Raw genomic sequence first — 24,437 nt, forward strand, 5'->3', positions numbered from 1 at the left:
GTAGTGAAGTTGGGCACTAAATAGCAACATATTTAATTCGATTGCCAAAGAAAACTAGATTGATTTAGATGTGATCCTTTGTAAGTCTCAGATGCAATTTAAGAATAGCCAATTTGCCAAAACTTTGGCAGATATTTAAGAACCAAGTCATTATAAGTCACTCATTGTTATGATTAAGTGTGCTGTCATGTAAAGTCAGCATGAAGTAATGATGATGACTTTCATTAAAAATTAATCCTCCTGACAACTAAAATAAAAAGACAAAGTAAGTCTTTAAAACATTTTCATTTCCTCAAAATTTATTTATTTTTTTGTTTATATTATGTTGATTTACAGCGACAGTATAGAGGAATTTATTTCAGATGTTTTTTTTTTTTAAATTATATCTTTACTTTAAAAGGAAGAGGAAAGCCCAACAACTAAGTAACATTAGTAAAAGATAAAAACAAGAGTCCTTCTATTTATATTTGGTTTGAGTCATGAAGACATATGACTGCCACAGTGATCGGTAAATACGCAACATCCTATTATGAACAGTTCTAACAATTTGCCTTGTATAAACAAAGCCTTATAAGGGTCACATCATTACTGAGAGAGCTCTATCATTGCTTAGTAACAGATAGTACAATTAATATAGAACTATGTACTTATTTCTGATGTTTTAAATTTTAATCTCAAATATTTATCAGCCTTTAATGCATGACATATTTTATGCCTTTCTGCCATCAAGTTTTACTTGGCTTTGGTTCTATCCTTTGGTTGTTTTAAAGCATCTTTAAGGGGCTGCTTTAGTTGTAAAGTGTAATAACTGATTTGTTCATCTTTACCATAAAACAAGAGGCTGCATTAGAAAACAAATGAATTTGATGTTTCCCAGAATTGGTTTGGGCTAATTCACTGTGAAATCAACTGTAAAGCGTAATATAAACTTTATTTTTGCACCATATTTTCTATTGATGCCATGAGCACCTAATATGGAAAGAGATGGATAAATGAGAGAAATGGCCTGAGAAGTGCAAGAGAAGATCTAAGGATTCAGACAGCTTCATTCTTGCAGCACCAAGACTTCTGATAGGGGATAAAACCTATTTTCTTTTTTTTTATTACTGTTTTGATGTGCTAGAGTCAAAGATACTTTTTGATCTATAACTTTATAGCTTTCTTCTGTTTTTACTGCATACTGTAGATCTGTTCAGGTGAAAAGTGACATTGATATCACATCTTTGTTTCTTTCTTAGTCAATGCAGCAAATCTGCAGGATCTCAACAACAGTACCTTTTTCCTCTTTATTGTTTCAGTTTTATTGCAAACATTTATAGCCCAAGACATGCATACACCCTCAATTGTTGCATGACTTTGATTCATTACTTTTTGTCTTGCAAGACTGTGTGGTCTTTTGATCTGCCTTTGCAGTGATACCTGAAACAGTCCTTTTACAGGGAGTGGTGGTAAAGGAAAAAAACAATGCAGGAGGTTTATATGCAGCTTCATATATTTTAGAACCTTTCTTCCTTTAAATCTTATTTTTCACGTGTAAATGTTCAGCATCTGCGTTCCTTTCCTTACAAGCACAAAGTCCAAGAGTTGTAATTTTGTGATTATGAAATATTGCATCTTGACTTTTTTAAACTGTGTAAATATATAATAGTACATTTTTTCCAGTGATGATGCTCTTGTGTGTTTTTGGAAATAGGTCCACAGATATGAAGTGGACTATTATTATACGTGGACATCCATCCCTCCTCTTTCCACACTGACACCATGCAATGCATCCACATAGTCATGCAGCAAAATGCTACAGGAGAACGCCGGCTTCCTTGGAATTATTTCAGGTGTTTAGCCACATGCTGTAGAATAGCTTTAATTTCCCTTCACACTGATTCCGAGGCTTCTTTCTAAACTTTTCTGAACTATTCCACTTTTACCTAAAACAGCTGCCTGTATCACTTTGCTTGAACATTGATTTATAATCAGGTGGAACATATTCTAGTCAGAGCTTAGTGATCTCTGATGGAAAAGAAATATTGTTGGATGCCCGCATGACTGGCTGACGAGATGCAGTGAATTTTTCTCCTGCTTTTGCCCTGATATGTAAAAGATTTATAAAGAGGAAGGAAGGATCCAAGAACCCTTGAATTTATTATCTATTTTATTAAACACTGGGCGAGTGATGTACAAGGTGGAGAGTTCTTAACCTTCAAAAGCTTCTTTTGAAATTTTAACCACAAAGCTGACTTTTTTTTATTGTTCCATGGCAAATAAATTTCATTCATTCTCTATAAATCCTGGATACAGATGGAATGTGTGCTGTTCCTAAAGTGGAATTTCAATATGTTTGTTTGAATAAAATATCAAAATGTGTGTTTCTGTTCATGCAAAGCATGTGTAGGCAGTTTCTTTCATGTTATTTAAACTGTAATTCTAACATATCCAAATGGGAACACAGGGACATTGCTAGAAGTTTGACTGGGAAAGAAACATCATCAATCAGATCTCTACACAAATATAAACTGAGCCAAATGATCTAAAGGAATACTTTTGAAGGGTCAAATAGAAATGAATCACAAATTAAAGTGTAAATTAATGCAGTATTGCACCAAACAACTGTGGATGCACAACTATGAGGAGGTAAGTAAAATATCCACACATATATGATGCTTTCTAACGTTAGATTGGGTTTGACAGAGGGCCCTACAATTTATTTACCATTCAGCAGTCTATTAATAAATTCATATAAGCCTTTACTTTTCTGCACATGCATTTGTTTTCCTGCCACATAATCACACATCAATGGGCACAGTTTGATCGAACAGCCTGGTGGACAACTGCTCCTCTACCTGAGTCTCAGCCACCTGGTCAAACTTGAATGCATGTTTGGCATTTTTACAATAAATGAACTATTCCCATTTATTTTCTCTTCTAATGATTTCTGGTCAACCTTGAGGTTCCCATCAGAGTATCTTTTAGTGATGTCCTATGTTTTAAATGTTACAAATTCTTTTAAAAAATATTGTTTACCAGTAAAAACCAATTAAAAGCTCAGATTAGAAAAGCTGTGTTTGTATGTGTCCAGTTTCAGAGCCTCATTCATCAGCTAAATGCACAATAAAGCTGCTCAAATGTTCACCTTTATTTTCACTCTTTTAACCTTTTAAAGAGCAACACGATGACTCCTCCTGACACATTAAAAAGGGTATTAAAAAATCCATGCAATGATTAATGCACCATTAAAGTCAATTTTCTTCACAAAAACTAAGAAATGACCTCTGAAAAAGAGCTTGTAGAAAATCACTTAGAAATTCTGTATTAAGGTTGACAAATCAAACAATCACCATGTTTATGCACAAAATGTCTTCAATCAGTTTACAGTTCTGATCAGACCCGTACTGTTCACCCGTACCTTAAAAAAAGTTATTCCGAATATGACATGTCAACATACATCCTGTCAGAACAGAATTAACCATTTGGACATGCACAGAATCATCTAACTTTCTGAAAATAGCAGTAGAAGAAGAAACTGTGATTTCTGATGTAACCCAACACCACTGCGTATGTGTATTATGAGCCATCCCCCTCCCCTCCTAAGAAATATAAATTTTTTTAAAAACTCAGGCAATATATTTGGCCAGCTCTCTTTTGGTCCCATGTCTAACCAGAAGCTGTCACTTTTTTTTCTTCCTTTTTAAAGTAAAGCAAACAGTCCAATATAAGCTGTAACATAAAGTGCAGGATTACATCATGTTCATGTGTGGCTGATGTAACCCATCCCTCTTTATTGGAATAAAGATTTAATGCAAATGCGTGTGATCGGATCAGAATCTTCTTATTGGTATGTTTACATAAAGCATTTTATTCCTAATACTTGAGATCATGTAAACATGACCAACATCAGTTAGCCCACTCAAGCTGATGCTTCGTGCGTGCCCGCTGTATTTGTTCAAAGCAGTGGTCTGGAAATAAATTCAGATTAGAAGCAAACATCAGAAGTTCTGTTGTGTACCAGAAACTATGACCAGCAGACATAAGAATGGCAAGTCTATTTAACATCTTTTACATGCCATTTGATAACTTGTCATTTTGTAAGGATATTCAAAGGCCAAAACATTTTAAGATTACCTAAAACCTTTTCACAGCTTTTATTGTTAACAAATTGAAGCTAATTCTTAAGACAAAACCGTGATTGGTGTAATGTTAATATTCTCCCTGCACCTTTCTGTGACCCATATTCTTTGTAATCTCTAGATTTTTTATTGCCACTCTAATGATGATTGAACTAAACGTACTAATCCAACCATTTTAAATCAAAATCCTACATTTTGTTTGTATCTTACAGATGACATGCGACTCTTTGAATTGAAGGGAATAAAATTGACTCGAGTTTCCCCGCTACCCTTAATTGGACAAAGCAGTACCTAAAATGAATGAAAATGAATGAGTGAAAATGAATAAACGAAAAATGAAATTGGTTATTTGATCCACTGGATTTCTTAGCAAAAAAGCTTTTTACAAATCAGCATTTTATATTTACTCATTGGAAAGTATTGAACTGAACTGGATTGAACAGGACTGTGTTGACTTGAAAGTGCTCTGTGATTACTTTTGTTTTAATTGCCACTAAATTGACATAGAAATAAGTGAATGTCATTGTCTTTAAACAACAATAAAGACAGACTAGACATTATAGTAGCACCTGCTTTTGGCATAGAAAATATGTTGTCATCTAAATGCTCTGAAACAACTCTCACCTCCACCTTCTGAGCACAAGCAAGTCACTTTTTACTCTTGTATTAATTCAGCATCAGCTGCTCTCAAATCAAACACAGAAAGTCCTTGGAAGGAAAAAATTAAGATGATCAAAGCATGCATTTCTTTTCATTATTCAGACCTTCAACTTGCAGGTTTGTTGTATCGCAAATGTATTATATCAAGAGTTTTTGGCAGAGGAGTTCAAGTACATTTGAATATATTCTTTTTGCTCAGGGAGAGAGAGTCTCCTAAGCCACAGACATTGACACAGCACAGCTGAGTGTGGGAGGTGCTCATCTATCTGTGCACTGCTTAACACAATGCTGGGGGAAGACATTGGCAGGACTAGAGACGCTAGCGAAGCGAAGAAAATGTTGCAGAGGTAGAACCTCTCACTGAATATAAATGGGAAAAAACCTGCAAGGCAGCTCGAAGGAAAATTTCATCTGTCACTGCCAAGTTTGGGGGTCTCCTAAAAAAAAAAAGTTTCTGTTCGTTTAGCTGCAAATACAGTGATTGGGCGGCAGAAAAAGGATGACACTGCTTGTTCTTGGGGAATGTTCAGAATCTAGAAGAGTTCTGTCGAACAATAGGGAGGCTGTTTCCTTGATGATCCATTGCTTTGCCGACCCGACTTTCTGAAGAGAGCCCAAAAAACATAGAGCCTGTGGGAGGGGGCAAGAGAGAGGAGCTTGGCAGAGCCGAGGTTGAGCTGCTGGCAGTCATCCATCACAGCCTCGTAAGCATGTGTATGGGAAACACGCAAACATTCAATACACACCAATTAGAAAAATGTAATCCAACTAACATTTGTAGAAACTGTGGGCTTTCGACACACACTTTTGAACTTTTGCCATTAACGTGCACACATGCACATGTGTACTAATGAGGAATGCATTTGGCAACAGTGTCAACATCACAAAAACTCCCTCGCTGCACCCTACCCGCCTCTCTGCTCTCACTGTTTCCAAGGAGACTGCAGCACATTGGTATTCTGAAGGGACACTTCATAAGCAATTGCGAGGGAAAGTCAGATAGTACAAGACAGAGTAAGACAGCAAAGAGATAGAAACTAAGGAGACATAAATACATTTGTATATAGAGTACAGAGGGATAAAGACACTTGTACAGAGATGGTATTTCTATGCACCACAGCTTTTAAAATGTTATAATAATGCCATGTGTGATAACACTCAGGTGTGTCATATTTGCTGGGTGCTGATACATGTTTTGCATGTATGTAAGGAATTGTACAGCAGAATGTTGATCCAACATGAAATCCTGTGATGTGTACAGTCATGAGTCATGCAAAAGACAAAAAAAAGCATGCTTACCCATGAACTCAATGCCCAAGTGATCTGTTGTTTCATGCAGCAAAAAGGAGGGAGAGAAGAGAGAAAAAATACAGAATGTTATTTAGAATAGTGCACAATAGCATCATGTTACAGTACAGAATCAGATCATCATGTAAAATGCTGTATTAGTATTATATCTGCTGCAAAGGGTCAGTGGGCGCACGTTAGTAATGCTGCAAGACACATGTAGACACATGCTCACTGCACTGTATTTGAGTCCCAGTGATATAAATACACACACTGACCCTAACTTTTACCCTCAGGTGTGTTAACACTTATTTTTCTGTTTGCTTCAAACCAGAAACACTGGAGATGTTCACATGGAATATATAGATTTAGAGATGAACCTTTGCACGTCTGATCAGACTGCTGGTCAAACTGGATTAAACCACACTGGCTGTTTGGTTCACATTAGCTCATTATAAGGTTTTATTTTGCTTCACACCAGGCTTAGAGATTTTAATCTCTCATCTCAGCAAAGATCCTCATTTTCAAGGCTATTTCTGTATTCAATAGCGACTTTATGTGTAACTGAACTCCAGAAAGTTCCGCATTTCAAAGAAATTTCAACTGACCACATGTTTCTTGAATATATTAATTAAAATCATTGGCCAAGAATTATTGTATAATCCTTGGCCAATGATTCTTGCCAAGTGTAAGGATTCACTTGGCAAGAATCAGAATTTATTAGTAAAATGCACTTTTTAAAATAGATTTTTTTTTCTGCTAAAAATTGTTGTAGTACAAATTCAATTTGCAGTAAATGCAGCAGTTCTTTATGTTTATGTTTCTGTATGCAAAACATTCAATTATAGTCAATGAAAAAGCATATATATATATATATATATATATATAAATATATATATATATATATATATAAATATATATATATATATATATATATATATATATATGAAAAACCATGATCTCTTTCAGACTTCAACAAAAGCACATTTCTAAAACTAATTAAAAAAGAAAGTGTTCTTTATGCAAAAAATGTCCTTGTTTTCTGTGTCCTTGTTTTATTTTCCTTTTTCTTTTCAGATTTGGATGCATCAGATTCCCATTAAATGCTCATTTAATAATCAAATAATGCATTTATGCTCAGTTTAATGTTAGTTAAAAGCTGTCAGCACTGGAAACTGAAAAATTTGACATCTTCTCCTTAGCATTATTTCTTTTTCTTTCGTTTTAAGTGTTTACATGTTTATATGAAAACAAATGAAAGTCACAATGTCATGACTATCTGCCTAATACTGAGCAGGTCTTTCCTGTGCCACCAAAAGAGTTTTAAACCAGTTGAGGCTTGAACAAAAACCACGTGAGAGTGCCCTGGAGTGTCTGCTATGGGATGTTAATATATTCTTTGGATAGAAGCCATCAAATTGAATCAAATTGGCATCTGAGGCTGGTATACAGGAACCCGGCATTTGCATCGCATGTGCTCAACTGAACACTGATGATGTATCTTTGTATTCACATGGAAAACTTTTCTGCTGCAACACAACTACAGAGCAGCAACTGCCCATACAATTATTACAACATGTATTTAGTAATGAAAGATACTGTATATAAATAATTTCATGGACTGGATTAAACCACAATAAGTTTTTATAGCCTCTACGATGGTCTGAAAAGTAAAATTTTGTAATACATGGCTAAACTGACTAAAAGTAAGGAGATGAAAATTACCCAACTGTTACATTCAGTTATAAAAAATGTATTAACCCCCTGAGCGGCAAAGTAGCAATATTGCACTAAGCAACATGACTGAATGAAACAGCTCAAATATTACAAATAAATGCATTATATCTCCAGAAACAGAGCCAAAACCTGGTTTCACCTCACACCACCCTACTGAGCTGATGAGGATGTGTTCATTGTCAGTGATACAGACTAGATTATAGAGAAAGCACACGTCAAAACACCTTTTCACTGTTGACTTAAAGTACTTTCTCAGGTATTTGCAGATTCTTGTTCAATAAGCAAGATAAATAAATTTATTCCCATCATAAGCTCAGGGTCAAATTCAGCATTTTGTCTCATTTTCTGTGTGCCTTTTATCTCTAAACATTTCCAACATAAAGCCCATTGTATTCTTGATATCAACATTGATTTTTTAAAATAAAAAAAAATAAATAAATAAAATAAAAAAAAGAAAGAAAGAAAAGAAAAAACTCTGGCAAAGCTGTCTGTCATGACCCAGGAAGGTTGAGGTGATGAAATGAACCAAAGACCCCTGGTTTTCAAGTGGACTGTTCAAGTGCACCAGAGTGGGAATGAGTGCACACTTCTCCAAACAAACCATACTATCAGTGGAAGGTGAATAAGTGAACTAAATAGAGCCAAAATGCACCATAAATGTAATTTCTAAAAACACCGGAGAATTTAAATTACAACATTACAAATAGAACTATGGTTGAACTTTTAAAATAAAAGAAGTCTTGCTAGCTAAACCTCACCTAAAAGCAGCTGAAAAGAAAAGTAACTGTAACTAAATTGAACAAAAAAAATGGTCCCAGTAATAAATAATCATCTCATTCTGCCTACCTCTAAAATTTGTGACAATACACCATCATCCTCTTCTAAAAGGAGGTGGAGACTTCTGTTGGTCTTTATATTAAATTAGATAAAAAAGAGAATATGTGCGTCCACCATGAGAAAGCTGCCAAGTGATTTTATATGTCTAAACGATGCAATGTTAAAGCAGGCATAGTGATTGTAAATATTTCTGGGAAAACTGGTTTAATAGTGGCACTTCATTTACTGAAAACTAAACTGAACCAATTACAGCTATTATTAAGTTTAATTGAAATGTAATTTGATGCAGACTGTGATGCACAAAGATTGTAATAAAAACGTGTGCACACACATTTTCATAACCAAGCAGCAACAAAAAGCTGAACATTCAACACACATGTGCACACCTATTTATTCTCAAATCAGAACAAAATAAATATGAGAGCTTGTATATATTGTTGTCTGAATCACACTGGGAAAATAAGAGGTTGTTTGTAGTTATGGCAACATAAATTGCTTGCATTTCTGACACTGGAACCCCAATTATATTTTTGTAGCAATTTTCTAGGAAAGCATAGGGTAAGCAAAGCGTAACGCAGGTTTCTGGTGTTAATAGAAATATCTAACATATGCAAGAACCGATTACTGTTGTACAATGTAGTGCAATTCCCCTCATCAAAAGAAAATACCTCTTACCATTCACTGAATGTTATTTGTCAGTATTGCTATTTGCTACATGTGTATTCTTGGAAGCAATTTGCATCCTTGTTCTCTTCATGTGCTTCGTACATGGAAATAAGCAATGAAACAAACAGGCAGATTAAATATTCAGTTAAAATGCAGCGATGTCGAGGTGAGATTCCACAATGTGATCACTGCTATGGTAAGCTGCTTCACAGGAGCTTTCATGGACTGGAAATATCCTCCCTCACTGATAATCTTAAGTTCTGATGTCTGTGTCATGGCTTTTACAACAATGTGAGTGACTTTATCTCCAGAGAGAACCTGCCCTACATCTTAGTGGGTGATCTGTTCTATCTCATGCTCTGTCTGGATCATTTTTCATTTTTACCTAAGACCCAAAGACATCTGTGTCATGCTTTCCAGATTTTTCCTCTTCAGAAATGCCACTGATGCAACACAGCACCGGCGAACATAAGTTATACAAGACAAGGTTTTGATATTTTTCTTTTATTCAGCTAAATATTAGTCATCTTTATTTTCCCCTTCCTTCATGTTAAAACTGTGAAATTCAGCTGTTTGATATTTTCTGTCTCCTCCATGAGCCACCACCTTATCGTGGTGGAGGAGTTTGTGTGTCCTGACGATCCTAGCAGCTATGTTGTCGGGGGCGTATGCCCCTGGTAGGGTCACCCATGGCAAACAGGTGTCTAGGGGAGGGACCAGACTAAGTGTGGCTCACAAAACCCTTATGATGATGAAAAAACAAGGACCAAGGTTTCCCTTGCCCTGACGTGGGTCACCGGGGCCCCCCTCTGGAGCCAGGCCTGGAGGTGGGGCACGGAGGCGAGCGCCTGGTGGCCGGGCCTTTGCCCATGGGGCCCGGTCGGGCTCAGCCCGAAAGGGAGACATGGGCCTCTCCTCCCGTGGGCTCACCACCTACGGGAGGGGCCATAGGGGTCGGGTGCATTGTGAGCTGGGAGGAGTTTACATATCTCGGGGTCTTGTTCACGAGTGAGGGAAGGATGGAGCGAGAGATCGACAGGCGGATCGGTGCGGCGTCCGCAGTGATGCGGGCTCTGCATCGGTCTGTCGTGGTGAAGAGAGAGCTGAGCCGAAAGGCAAAGCTCTCGATTTACCGGTCGATCTACGTTCCTACCCTCACCTATGGTCATGAGCTGTGGGTAATGACCGAAAGAACGAGATCTCGAATACAAGCGGCCGAAATGAGTTTCCTCCGCAGGGTGGCCGGGCTCTCCCTTAGAGATAGGGTGAGAAGCTCGGTGATCCGGGAGGGGCTCAGAGTAGAGCCGCTTCTCCTCCACATCGAGAGGAGCCAGATGAGGTGGCTCGGGCATCTGGTTAGGATGCCTCCTGGATGCCTCCCTGGTGAGGTGTTCCGGGCACGTCCCACCGGAAGGAGGCCCCGGAGCAGACCCAGGACACGCTGGACAGACTACATCTCTCGGCTGGCCTGGGAACGCCTCGGGATCCCTTCGGATGAGCTGGTGAATGTGGCCGGGGAGAGGGAAGTCTGGGTTTCCCTGCTTAGGCAGCTGCCCCCGCGACCCGACTCCGGATAAGCGGAAGAGAATGGATGGATGGATGGATATTTTCTGTTTTAATTTAAAACAACAGAGTTTGCCATTCTTTATTTTCATTTGCAGCGGGGCAAATGCATCATATATGATAAATTTCCACACAACACAAATGTGTATATATTTTTTTAGCCTTGGTGACCTCATTGGCCCCTGCAGAGCTTAAAGAAAATGACAGCATGATCTGTTCTTTGAAACTCTGCAGTTTTTCAGCCCTTTGGGTAGATCTAAAAGCTCTGCTGCTATCGCTGCCGGGGTTGGAAACTCAATTTCCCATGGAGCTCAATGAGAAGAGCATAGCACTAAAGCTGCCAAGGTCAGGGATTTCATTTTCTGTATAGCTTGGTGGAAAGACTATATATCAGAAGCAGCGTTGTCAGGATATGAGCATTAGTTCCCATTGGGGCAAGCCATACTCAAGATGTATGCACTCAGCCTCTTTAGATGGAAAGATCCACAAAGTGTCACATGTTAAATATGCTCTCTGGAAACAGAATCATTGTGTGACTGTGAGATAGCTTAGATAGAGATCTAATTTGAAAACAGGCTGGAAATTCCTTTAAAAATAATTTTTGTACGTATAAAAAAAAAGCATGTTTTAGTGTAAAAGATTTATCAAAGGAGGACACAAAGAGAACAGTCCAAAGAGGAGATAGAACTCCATTTAAATCTCTGTGTAAAACTAGTGGGATTAAATGTGGAATCTATGCTCTGTTTCTGTTTTTATATAGATCCCCGTTAGCCGCTGTTTCCTGGGGTCCATTTGTTAAGTACAATCAAATGTCTATGCACATATACCCAGTCAAATACTGTACCTCACAAGCATTCCTACATACACACTCACATTCATATCGATGTAAAAGTATTCATACATATAACACAAGAAAGTCCATATCAAACTCAAATAGACCAATATATGTATGTGTGTGTATATATTTATGTATAAATAAACCGTGGAAGGTGTTTCCCATTGTGTCTTAGGAGGCATTCACTCAGTGCTTCATCCCTTGGCACCATGTTCCTGATGTATTCATGGAGCTTTGATGTTTTCATCTTGGATAGTTCCTCTGATACTCAACAATGAATTAATGCCGTTAATTCTTTTAATCGCGCGTTAAGTTTTTTTCTTTCTTTTTTTTTTCTTTTTTTTTGCTGGTCGCTACTTTTGACCACAGAAACATGGCGTCCCTATCTCCCTTCCCTGCTGCACCGGTGCGTCTGATGTAATCAGGAGAGAGCGGGTTTATTAAAATTAAGAGACGTGTTCTGTCTGGAACTTACGAAAGAAGGCGAACCGACGTTTCTCTTTGTCTGTCAAAACCCATGCAGATGGCAGAACATCTTGATTTTTGGATGGGAAACTGCTCCCAAAAGACAATGACAAACTTTTTAAATTAATTAATTAGTTCGTTCATTTATTTATAAATAAATATGGCTTGAATTTATGCAAGACAACAAATGTAAGACATGCTTTTTGACTTTTACAAATGTAAAGCATGAATCGGGCCTTCTTCTGCCTCTGGTTCGCTGAATCTTGGTCATGGCGAGATAAAAACTCAGAGGTTTGTAATCTGTGAAATGTGAGCTTTCAGTAGAAGAGAGAGTATGTGTGTTCAGGCCGTCGGGTGGACACGGCCGTCGGGTGGACACGGGGAGACATCATCTGTGTTTACATATTTTTCAGACTTTGTGTCTTTGAGTTGTATGTTGTCTTAACTGTGTTTGTTGGTGATAGAAATGGTTTTACTGAGCTGTTAGCTGAGGTTTTGGACTTTCTGTGGATACATCTACAGACCTGACGCTACACCTGGAAATGAGATGATAACCCCTTAACTCCTGGTAGTGGAGGATGCAGGTGCAGCTAAATAGTCAAGCTAAGAATAAAAGGATTTATAGGCCAGTAATCTGGATAATGAAGGACTGAAAGTGCATGGATGGAAGTTGTTGTGCTTATTCTGAGTATTTCTCTCTAGATTCTAATCCTGCTTTCTGTCTGTTCACCTGATGCTGATATTCAGCACATATTGTTCCTTCTGTGTTTAACTTGATAAAAAGAGGATAGACAGACTTTCTTCTAAGGGAAGTAGACATTTGTGGAAATTGATGTAAAGAAAAAGGAAAAAAAAAAGGTCCCTGGTTTCCAATCTAATGACAAGAAAGATAGATTTAAAAAATATTTTAGCCACGTATTTAGAGGCATTGTGGAAGGTCCAGAGAGCCACTTGCGGCTCCAGAATCACAAGTTGAACACCCATTATGTAATGTTTGTAAACCAAAATTCACTGCATTTTCTGTATACGTCCGTAGGCCTTCTTTTAAAGGAAAGAGATAATTTGCGCGTAACAATGCGATTAATCGCGATTAAAAATTTCAATCGTTGCCCAGCGCTAGCTTTTAACCATTGCGTGAGGACCCATCTGGAAGGTGTTAAAATTTGCCCTATTGTTATATGTCCCCTGTGGGATTCGAACTTCTTCGGCATGGGAGATGAATGTCCTGCCAATGTTATGTATATAATGGGGTTTAGTATGTAAGTGTAAGCGTTTTCATTTTAAAATGTGGGTTCCACATCTAATCCCATAGATGCGCTTATATGGGTTTTACATGGGATTTTACATAGATTTTACATGTTATTAGCATGGAAATGTTTTAAAACCATGTTTTCCAAGTACAAAATATGTGTTGCACATGTATTCTACATATGTTTCACATGCATTTCACATTAGCAAAACTATACAAGATCACATGTGAAATGTTTTTTTCCTCACCATGAATGTTGTGATACTTTTCCTACATGATTATTTTCATTTCCAGATAACAGAAAAATGACAACATGAATCAAGAGATTGCAATTTGCTGTTTCATTGACTTCTGTGACACTGTGTTGTTTATGGGTATCAATATTATGTACAGTTTTAATGGGAAAATGAGTATGCAACTTAGATCTAAAACAATCAGTTTGATTAAATTAAATTCAATATTTTACTTGGTGTAAATGTAATTTCAACATGGCTGCAATAAAGGGTGGAATATGCTAATTAAAGACAAAGATTGTAGTTTAATCTTATATATTATCTGGTGGAATGGAAACAAAGTTGGACATTTCCTGAGTCAAAATTCCTGGCAAAAATGTCTTCTTATAATGGCTTGTGTCTGAGTGAACTCTAGCTTTAGCTCACACCTCAGGATACCATCTGCTTCTGCAGCCTTTGAGCTCATTGACTGCTGTTTGTTGGAGGAAAGGCACTGAGAAATCATTAGAAAAGAATGCAAACTATACCTTTAAATAAACTGAGCATTAACCCCGTGCAGGGTTGCACAATATATTGAAAATTTATTGTCATTCAAATGTCAGCACTCACGGCATCAGCAAAATATAAAGTATAAGGGTGTCTATCTGGTATAACTTTCCTCTTACTATGACAGCTGGCATAAGTTTCATTGGGTATTGAAGCTAAATGAAAGAACTGGTGATGACATTAAGACTGAAATCATGCTACTCAGTCTAATGCAAATGTCCTTGAAATGTCTATTTTCTTAAGTTTTCAGTCCTCCAGGGAAATAAACCACACACCATACAGGAACTAAAATGAAAAAGCTAAGCATTCTAATGTGGCATTTCAGGAGAAAGTAGGCACTCCCCACTGAGTGTGTACTTGCAGCCTGAGGCGAAGGCAGGTGTGGGTGGCAGGGAGTCTGCAGTGTGTCGCCCCATTTCCCCTCCCTGTGGACCTACATATGGTGATGGGGATAGGCTGGATGTCAGTGTCAGTTTGTGTGTGTTTCCACCTCTGGAGTGAGTCCCATAGAGGAAAACAGATTAGCTCACCTTCACTGGGACACACACACACACACACACACACTAGTGAATTGTCAAACACTGTCATATGCATCACAATTTGAAGTGAATATGAATTGAAATTTGTATGTAGGCAAAATATAATCCTTCCTGATCTTTAACAGTTGCCCTGACATGTTTCATTAAAGAAATATTTAAAAACCAGAATTAATAAAGCTCCTTAGTTAATCAAGGCCAGAAGAAGCTGGGACATGAAAAGAATACATTCAAAAAGCAGCTTTTATTCCAAACTGAAATGAGGATTTAAAAATCATCAAAAAGATGCCCATTATTCTTCCATAAATGCTGTGGTCATGGTTTTGGTGTTGAAAGTGAAGGAATGATGTTATAGCATCTCTTTCATCACAGGAAACAAAGATGAGTTGTTTTGGAGGTACTGATCATCATCTGATGAGTGTAGATTAAATGCTGTAAGCTAACCGACTAAACAGCACTCATCAGCACAATTGATTAGTCAGTTTTAATTGATTTGAGTGTCTGTGACTACAGAGAAGTACATTGCCATTTATTCAACCTGGGGGTTTCCTGTATGGTGTCTCTGTTGTTATTTTACAGCCCAATCTCAGCAGAAAACACATAACTGATAGGTTACACATCCAAAGCTGAAAAGAGAGTTGCAAAACAAACAAACAAACAAACAAAAAACAAGGCAAAAACAAAACGTAATATGGCAACATATTTTGTTGTTTTTTAAGATATGTCCTTTGAAAGCCACTAAAAAAAAGAAAGTTGCAAAAATGGTTTAATATGATTTACAAAGAAAAGGCAGCTAAATTGTATTTTAACTGCCTGTAAAGGTTTTTATTAGTCCACGACTTGGTATCCAATGTGGACTAATTTGTAGACAGTATTTTTATTTATTTATTTATTTATTTTTAATATATCAAGAAACCAAGAATTTTTCCTCAATTTGTTATCTGCCTGCAGATGATGTTCCTTAATTAATTCTTCCATCTCTGCTCTTACTATAAACAATGCTCATATTTCAGCAGCTCCATATGAACTGTCACACTTACAAACAACAGAATCTTCATCTGTCTTACGCTCCTCTGTTGGATAAAAAATGAATTATTTTCCAGATGGGCATGGGGGAGTGATTGCATCATATTCACATCTTACACTGACTGATAGCCTCACTCTCCATGTGTGCAGAACAGAAAATACGCTACATGCTATTTCCAATTAGTGCTCAGCAGTCTTAAGAGAGCAGGAAGGAAATTGATATTTTGACAGATGGCAGATCTGACAGAGTGGTGCCAAACTATATGATGGCACTGCGGTGTCCACTGCTCGGCTCTGATAAAATTCAGTATAGATAATTCATACAATCATGTGATGCATCAGAGAGTCTGTTTCTCATTCTGGGGCTCTGTTGCCCTGTGTTATATAATAATTGTTGTTTACGAGATTTTTGCATTGGGATCATAGTTTTGTTTTTGTCTAAATAAGTACATGAAAGTGTAACAGCAAAGACTCAATTTAAAATCAGATTATCATTAAAGCTACCATCCCGGTGAAGTGACTTCTGAATGAATTAAAATGGAAGAGAGGAAGCATTTCCGTGTTAAAAAGACGTGATAAAAATGCATTCTGCCTTAAAGTCATTTCATTGTTCTTCAGATTGCTCTCTTAGAGTTGTTCAGGTGCCGGGAGTTGGGAGGAAGCATCCTGTGGAGAGCTACATGCCAGCAGATCGATGTTTGCGTGGCGAGCAGAAATGTTTGTTTAAAAGGCTTTGTCCTGGTCATTGATGAATTTAAATGTCATCTTTCACTGGCCTCTTTCATCATTTCATCATCTGTTTCTGCCTTGTATACCTCTTTATGTTTTTGCTGCCCACAGCAGTTGCTATAGCAACAAGGTAGCTTTATCTTAAAGAAAAGTCTTTCATCAGAGCTGTCTGCTCTGCATCCATAAATCAGAGCTTACCAAGCAGCAGGTCTGGGGAGAGTGGTCTTCTTGGCTTGCATTACTATGCAAAGGCCACACTGAGCAAAAAAACTACGCTCTGACTCTAGAGGCATTTCGATGGTGAAGACTTTGGGTGTTAGCTCTCTCATCATCTCTGTCCCTAGCAGCAACAGCCCTCTGTTTCACTGATGTTTGACCACTTTGCTCTAGCAGCCTATCTCCAAAACAGCACACAGAAAATGCAAAGAAAGGAAAAAAAACAAACAAAAAATATATATATATATATATATATATATATATATATATATATATATATATATATATATATAGTGAGATAAAGGAGTTAGATTCAAGAAATGATCACACAGTTGTGGGACAGAATGAAACCAGTAACCAGACATTTTAACACGCAGTACCACAGCAGGAACATGTTGTATGTTCAGAACTAGGAACATATAGAGAGCAAAACAATCTTCAAACTTGAGAAGTTTAAGAAAAGTGTAGTTATCTAAACAAACAGCGTTACTTTAAACACTTTCCAGAATGAAACAGCTCTTCATGTCTTTTCAGATCTTATCCCAACAATTCACCCAACCAGCCCTCAAGTCCCTACAGTCTCATTTCAGAAACTTTCTCTTTTGGCCCTGCTGGGTGTACAACCTCAACTTAGTATAAAAAAAGAATATGTAATAGATGAATATATTCTCTGAAGCATAAAATATTTTTTAAGTGTCTGAAGTCAGTACCAACTGAAAAAATCTAATAAATAAAATCTTGCCACCTAATTTTGACTCCTGTTAAGAAAACCATGAACCATGTTGCTGCACATTTCACACTCGAGAACATCTCAACCGTCTGATGCAGGAGCATCGTTAAAAAAACTCTTGCTATGAATTAGGTGTTGGATGGAGTATGAAATGGCCAGCTGACCATAAACAACCTAGACCTCGTTAACGTGGGACTTACAGGATTTTTCTAGAAAAAGGTTTAATGGCTGTACTGTAAATGAATGAGTATTTTAATGAAAACTGTCAAAGTATTTTTATGCTAGTCTGATTTGAGCACTATTTTTAGCTTTCACGTTTTTTTTTTACTGTATAATCTGCCAAATGGTAAAGATACGATTAAAGTATTGTTGAGTAAAAACATTTTCTCTGATAAAGAAACAAACCAGTGTGAATAAGTATATAAATCAAATTATATTAATCAAAGCATCGCCACAGACATTTTAATAAGACCTCAGCAAATTGTGTCAACTTGTAGAAAAAAACGTAAATTAATAACTTAGAAATTCTTTACATTTATGTACAAAGGAAGCTTCATATTACAACCAAATTATCATAATTGTTTCTGAACTTAAAGTGACATTACCCAAAATAGACAAATTATAAAATGCAACAAGTCAAAATAAACCCAGCCAATCTTTGAATAATCACATTTCATGATGGAGGACTGAAAATGTAACTTTTTTTTTCCTCTGAGGTTACATTGCAGCAAGGTCTAACCATTCAAGACTAGTTTCAGGTGACGTTGCTTTTGTTTTTAGTTTTGAGTTCAAATAATTTCCACTTAGTTTGCTGAACCATTTGGTACCACAAGGACAAACGTCAGTTTGCTTTTGGAGGCCTTGAAGTAAAATGAGCCTGAAGTGTTTTTCATAAACATGGTGGAGAATTAGACACAGTCTACCAAACAAAACACATTTGAAATGTCAAATAATGGTATTTTATCCAAAAGTGTAACATTTCAATTGGAATAAGATTCACATGATCAAACTCGCAGTAATCGGTCCAATCTGTTAAGACCACTGTGTATCATCTGTTCAACGGGGAGAAAAACGAAGAAATAAATACTTGGTGACAATTTCTGAGTCACTGTGGGAACGCCTTCAGGAAGCTGTCAATCACCATGGGTTGCATTGCTAAGAACACAATTCTGGCCCTAAGGCTCATGATGTGCACACACTCACAAACACACACATTCTTGAAAGCTTCCTATTTACTGGTTTCATTTCATAACACTTTGTTCCGTATTTTATATCTTTCTGCTTTTGTGCATCATCAATTTATGATGTTCAGAATGTACCTGAAGTTATTTCTTGACTTGATGTGATTTATCTTTTTGACCTCCCCCCCACACACACACACTTTCCTCACCATGCTCCTCTCTACTGTAGCTTGTGCTGTTTCATAATTTCTAGCCAGGGAAGTTTGAAAGGTTTCCTTGAACCATGCAATCACCGGCACTTGTAAGAGGTCTGTTATTGATCCTTCATTCTGCCTCTACTAAAAAGGAATAATTTTTGTTTATTTTTTTCTAATTAGTCATCCTTTAAAAATACAAACATGTGGCGTCACATGTTTAGAAGACATTTTGCTCTTATGCAAATACAACTACTAATGTTATAAAAGGCTTTTATTTAATGTTAACATGAAGCTACGTAACAGTGCTAATCTAGTTAAATGGTGGCACTAGATTAGTTTTAAGATAATGTGTAGAAACCATGTCATATTTAGTTTTCTGAGAGTGTCTTTAGGGACTACACAACAACTCAGTTGTCAAATTTATCACATAAGTATGGTCAAAGAATACCTCAGTTCAATTTTACTAGCGCTGATTAAGCTAGAGCTTAGAGAAGTGGGCTACAGGATGAAAATGTGAATAAAATATACCCTATAACCATTAAAATAATCTACTAACCAATTTAGTATAAGATGATATAAGAATGAGGAGAAAGGGAGATATTTCTGACTTTCTTGTAAAGAGAAAGGACGCAGACCAGGCCGAGACAGACCCCACCTGCAATGTCTCCCGGATCTGGGCTACCACCACCACCACTAGACCACAAGTGAGCCAGAACTGTGAGGGAGAGAAGCAATCCTAAAACAACCAGCCTACCTTTCTATGGAGCTTTTTGAACTTGTTTCACATATTTTCACTTGGTGATCCAGATTATTTAGATTAAGAGGTTTTATTTCTCATCTCTCTAATGGGGCCACAGTTATAAGCATTGTATGAATGTGGATGTTGGAGAAAATAACACAATATTTTCCTTTCTTAATGTATGGTCCCCCCGATCAAGCTCCACCACTGATGTGATTGCTATAATTTGTGCTGAAACCTGATTTAAAAAGTTCAAACTCATAAGTATATTTTGGACAAACTGTGGCAAATCTCATCTGGTTTCCTTGGATTAAATTAAATTGTTTATTTGATAGCTTTTCTTCCAGAAAGAGTTATTTGCTTTCATTCTGCAGCAGCAATTAATGTAGGAGCACGACAGAAGAAAAAGTTACTAATTAATGAAATAACTGTTTATTTCTGATTGTGCACTCTGAATTTAGAGGTAGCTTATCCACAGAGAAACAAACACTTGTTACTTGTCTGTCCCATCCAGTAGAAGCCTCAGTGTGCTAGCAACCAGCCGAGACATGATTACTGCCAGCGAAGGCAGTGCTGATTCACTGGGTTACATGTCTAAGCTCAGTGGTTTCCAGTTTAGTCATGCATGTGGGTGGTTGAGACAGTAGCTGAGGGAGTGAACACATGTATTCCAATAGTTTCCTACTATAGGTCTATTGGCTGTCATCTCTGGTCTTGGCAAGCACACAGTGCATTGTCTACTTGTTTCTCAGACTTGGTTTTCTTCCTGTCCTTCAGTACGGTTACATAAACAATCGAGTTGAGCTATAGTTATGGCTTGACTTGGCTGTTAAATTAAACCACTGTCCTTGTCCTGGTGTACATGTCTAGGAGGGGAATCAAGTTATTGTCTGAAATATGTCTGGCACCTGAGTGCTTCAGTAATCACTATTAAAACAGAAACATATGTTGATGAAATCATCTTTACTGGGGAATTTGGCTGTATGAAAATAGATGTATGCATTAGTGTTTCCACAAAAAGATGCAGAAATCTATTGCTGGTGCTTCAGTAAAGTTTTTTAGGCCCATGAGTCCAGTTAAGTTTATATATTTGCAGGAGTGATTCGACCTCCAACCTCATTATTGGGATGTTTTCAGAGCTTTGATTTGAAGAGATTGCAGTCAGGCTAACATGTAATTTTAAAAGTCAGTTTTAGCATGCTATTTTCAAGCTGACGTGGCTTTTGGTTCAGAGGTTGAGGTATGTAATGAAGAAGGCGTGGTGTTGTAGGATAAGACAGAAAATTCAGTTATTGTTTGTGCTGGTAAATTTAAATTGATTTGTCTTAATTCAGCTTTGGAAAAAGTCAAAGCTGCAAGCATACCTCCAAGCTGTATCTGTTCTCTCATCACTTATTATTATAAATATTATACATTAAATGATAAAAACAAACAAACAAAAACCTACTACAACATTGCTGTTTCCCTCTGGGATAAATAAAGTAATTTTCATTCAATTTAATTTATTAATTTAATTTAATCACAAGTATTTGTGAGGAACTTCAACTTTCCTCGTATTGCCTGCAGAGTCATAAAAAAACATCTGTCAAAGAGATTAATTTGATTTTGACATGATATTTTATGCCCATTAGTCACTATGTAAATTGCATCTCTCTTATTTCTCATTATTACATACACAGTGGTTTTCATGACAGACTGTTCAGAACTCTCTTCTTTTCACAAGCCAAATCAATTGGCTTTAATAAACTAAGCTTTCATTTCTGTTCAGCAATTTTGATGATGATGTATCAGGGTAACAAAACATACAACAAGTTTATCAGCAGCTTAAAATACCCAGGCATTAAATTAAAGTGACAGTCTTAAAGGTATCAAGACAGTAGATTAAATTACAAGTGCAGAAATGCAAAGTAGAAACTGAGTCATCTGCTCTGAAGATATAACACTGCAAGGTCAGAGAGTGAACCACTGATGCCTCAGGGGCTTTTGGAAACCATGTAGAAGAAGGGAAACAGTGTGGAGGGTGGCTCACTGGCAGGCTTTGCAAGGATGAATGAGTAAGAGAGGAGGAGGAGGAGAGGGTGGAAAAGAGTAACCACTTTCCAAAGGAAGGAGGAGGCAGGACTGAAGAGGAGGAGGAGAGCAAGAGGCAGGACATGTCAAAAAGAGAATTTGGATACTTCTGGTAAGTGATATGAAGAGTTTCAGCGTTGTTGGCAAAGAGGGCTGACAGAGAGGGAAAGAGGAGACAATAGAAAAAGAATGGGATGAAGATAGGCAGAGGTCAGCATGATTCAGCAGGGCAGGGCACATGTCATGTACTTAACTTACAAGCAGTTCATGACTGCCATCCCTCCTCTCTCATTCTGTCTATCTTCTCTTTCACTCTCCATTTCATTACCCAAAATAAAGTAGGAATGTCAGGTAAACAAGCAATGTTCTCAACAATGCTGACACATCATCAGAGAAGCGCCAGAGTGGATGGTGAAGACAAATAATTTAAAGAAAAGCTAAGGAAGCATGTGATTTTGTGTTTCAAACTCAGGAAAATGTCAGATTCAGTCCTATTTCAACTTAAAATCAGTCCTTAAAATATTAAATACCCACATTTCTTGAGTCATACATCCACATTCTTTCAATGAAGATAGGTGGGCTTTTCCAGTCAATCAAATTATGAGCCGGATTGAGGAAAATTACATTTTTCTTGTATCTGGTAATCAGTCCTGCACGATCGTTTGGAAGAATTTCAGCCCATTTTTCCATGCAGAACTGCTTGAGTTATGGGATGAAAGCTTCAGGTTCTATCAAAAACTTTTCTATTAGCCTAAGACCAAAACTTAAAAATTGGCAGCTTTATTTTTCTTAAAACATTCTTTCATAGAGTTTTTTGTGCACTACTGACAGATTCAATATCTTTATTTACAATAAATGAATTAACTAATGATGACAAATGCAGCCAGAGAGGCACAAACCAAGATGATACCACCACCATGCTTAAAGCTAGAACAAGGTTCCTATGCTGGATCGTAGCGCTCCAGTGTAGTGTAGCACTTCTTACTTCGACTAAAAGTTTCTATTTTGGTCTCTGATGTTGATACAAATTCATCCAAGAGATATTTGGCTTATTATAGCAACAGTCTTTTCTGGAGAGCAGCACGCTTGCTCTTCCAGTCCTTCCATTTAAATGTTATTCTGCTCTCTTAAGATGGTGGTATCGTGAACATTTAAATTGGCCAAATGGTAGCAAAAAACTGATTTGTAAAAGTTATGTTTGGTTCCTTTGTGATCTTGCAGAATATTACTTGAAGAATTTGAATCTTACAATTGAGGGTATTTCAGTCTAGATTCAACACATCAACGTCTTTGGCAACAAGATAAAAAAAGATTGTAGCAAAGTCAAACATAGAAACTGGAGATGAAAACCCTGATTCACATATGAACTCATTCAACCCTCACAGATACAAAAGGAAATAGTTTTATTCAGCTCCTTATGTGTGGTGCTACAATTGAATTTCAATATTGGTTTAATTGTATGTCTTCTTGTCTCAGCCAGATACCATTATCTGTGCATAAAATGAACAGAAATTCTACTACTGAGAGCAAGTATGACAGCAGCCATCCTGTTAGCTTTACTCCCCCTACCCTATGGGTTATTATCCTGTAATGGAGTATTTTCATTTAGCTTGTTCAGGGATTATTACATACAGTATGAATATTGATAAAGAAAAAAGTTATCTGGGGATATATGGAATGACTTTGACATCCATTGGTTTAAAAATATGAATGTTTCTTTAATTGCAGTGTGATTTAAAATGGCGACATGACCTGCCCATTGATCCTTGATCAATTCTGCTTTTCTTGGTGGCTTAATGACCACAGGAGACACATAGATGAAGAAAAAAACCAAGAAGAGTATCTTAATGTGCCCAAAACATATCTTCTGAGGGACAGAGCTGAGCAGGAGGTAACATACATAGTGTGACAAATTGAGTCTTACAAAAATAAAAAAAAAGAGAGAAGACAGAAATGCTTAGTCAAAAAGAAAAGGGTTTCCAAGTTTTGCTTTTAGTAAATTTATTAGAGTTAAACACAACCAGAAGGGCACTAAAGGGGTCTGTGGCTTTGGACTTTTATTTAAAAGTTTAATTTAAAAAGCAAACTGTTATTCTTATTAGAATTAAGAAGAGGCTTTCATAAGCCAGCCTTTATTATTTTTAGGCTTTATATTCTGTTATTCCTTCTTTTATAGTCCATATGCAGAAAACTAGCAGCTTTGTGACTAACCTAAATTAACTTAAAACATGTAACTAAATTACTCAGATAAACTGATTCTGTCACTGACAGAAAATAATGTTTTGTTTAGTCAAAAACTATCACAGCTTCAGAAAAAGAGCTAAAAAACAAGAAGAGCCTTTTCTACCCAGAGCAATTTTTAATCATCTTTTTTCTCATCCAACTTTATAATCACAGAGGTTCTTTAGCCATTAACATATTTCACCTGCATTTACAGAAAGTATTTAGTTAACTGTCTGTGGGCTGGGGATGGGATTATATGGAGAAGTTGCTTTAACTGCTTACATTTTCATTTACACAAACATACCTACTGTATCTTACTTTCTTTAGAATGAATCAACATTAGAGCTTTCTCAGATTTTTAACACATGCATAGTGAAGGAAAATCTCTTTTTTGGCCAAATTTAACTTTTAAATACAATGTGTAAGAATTGCTAACATCCAGCGGTAAAGATGGACACAGAAATGATTTATGCCAAGCGCAGCTGTGAATGGACGGTGGCTGTCAGTAGCTAAATTCTTCCAAACATTTATTTTCATCTGTGAGTGGATCCAGTGGGCTGAGGTTTAACTTTGACTACAAAGTACTTTAAA

General features: G+C 36.9%; 1 protein-coding gene across 2 annotated transcripts in view; it reads right to left on the reverse strand.

Moving 5' to 3' along the window:
* The window catches only part of LOC121655536 (pro-neuregulin-3, membrane-bound isoform), a 435,746-nt gene that overhangs the window by 49,484 nt on the left and 361,825 nt on the right, over window positions 1-24,437 (reverse strand). For both annotated transcript variants that reach the window (XM_042010269.1, XM_042010268.1), the window contains one exon: window positions 6,081-6,104. In XM_042010269.1, coding sequence (XP_041866203.1) covers window positions 6,081-6,104 — 24 coding nt within the window. The remainder of the gene's footprint in view (window positions 1-6,080; window positions 6,105-24,437) is intronic.

This window comes from Melanotaenia boesemani, chromosome 16, assembly GCF_017639745.1.
Source record: "Melanotaenia boesemani isolate fMelBoe1 chromosome 16, fMelBoe1.pri, whole genome shotgun sequence".
Taxonomy (NCBI): domain Eukaryota; kingdom Metazoa; phylum Chordata; class Actinopteri; order Atheriniformes; family Melanotaeniidae; genus Melanotaenia; species Melanotaenia boesemani.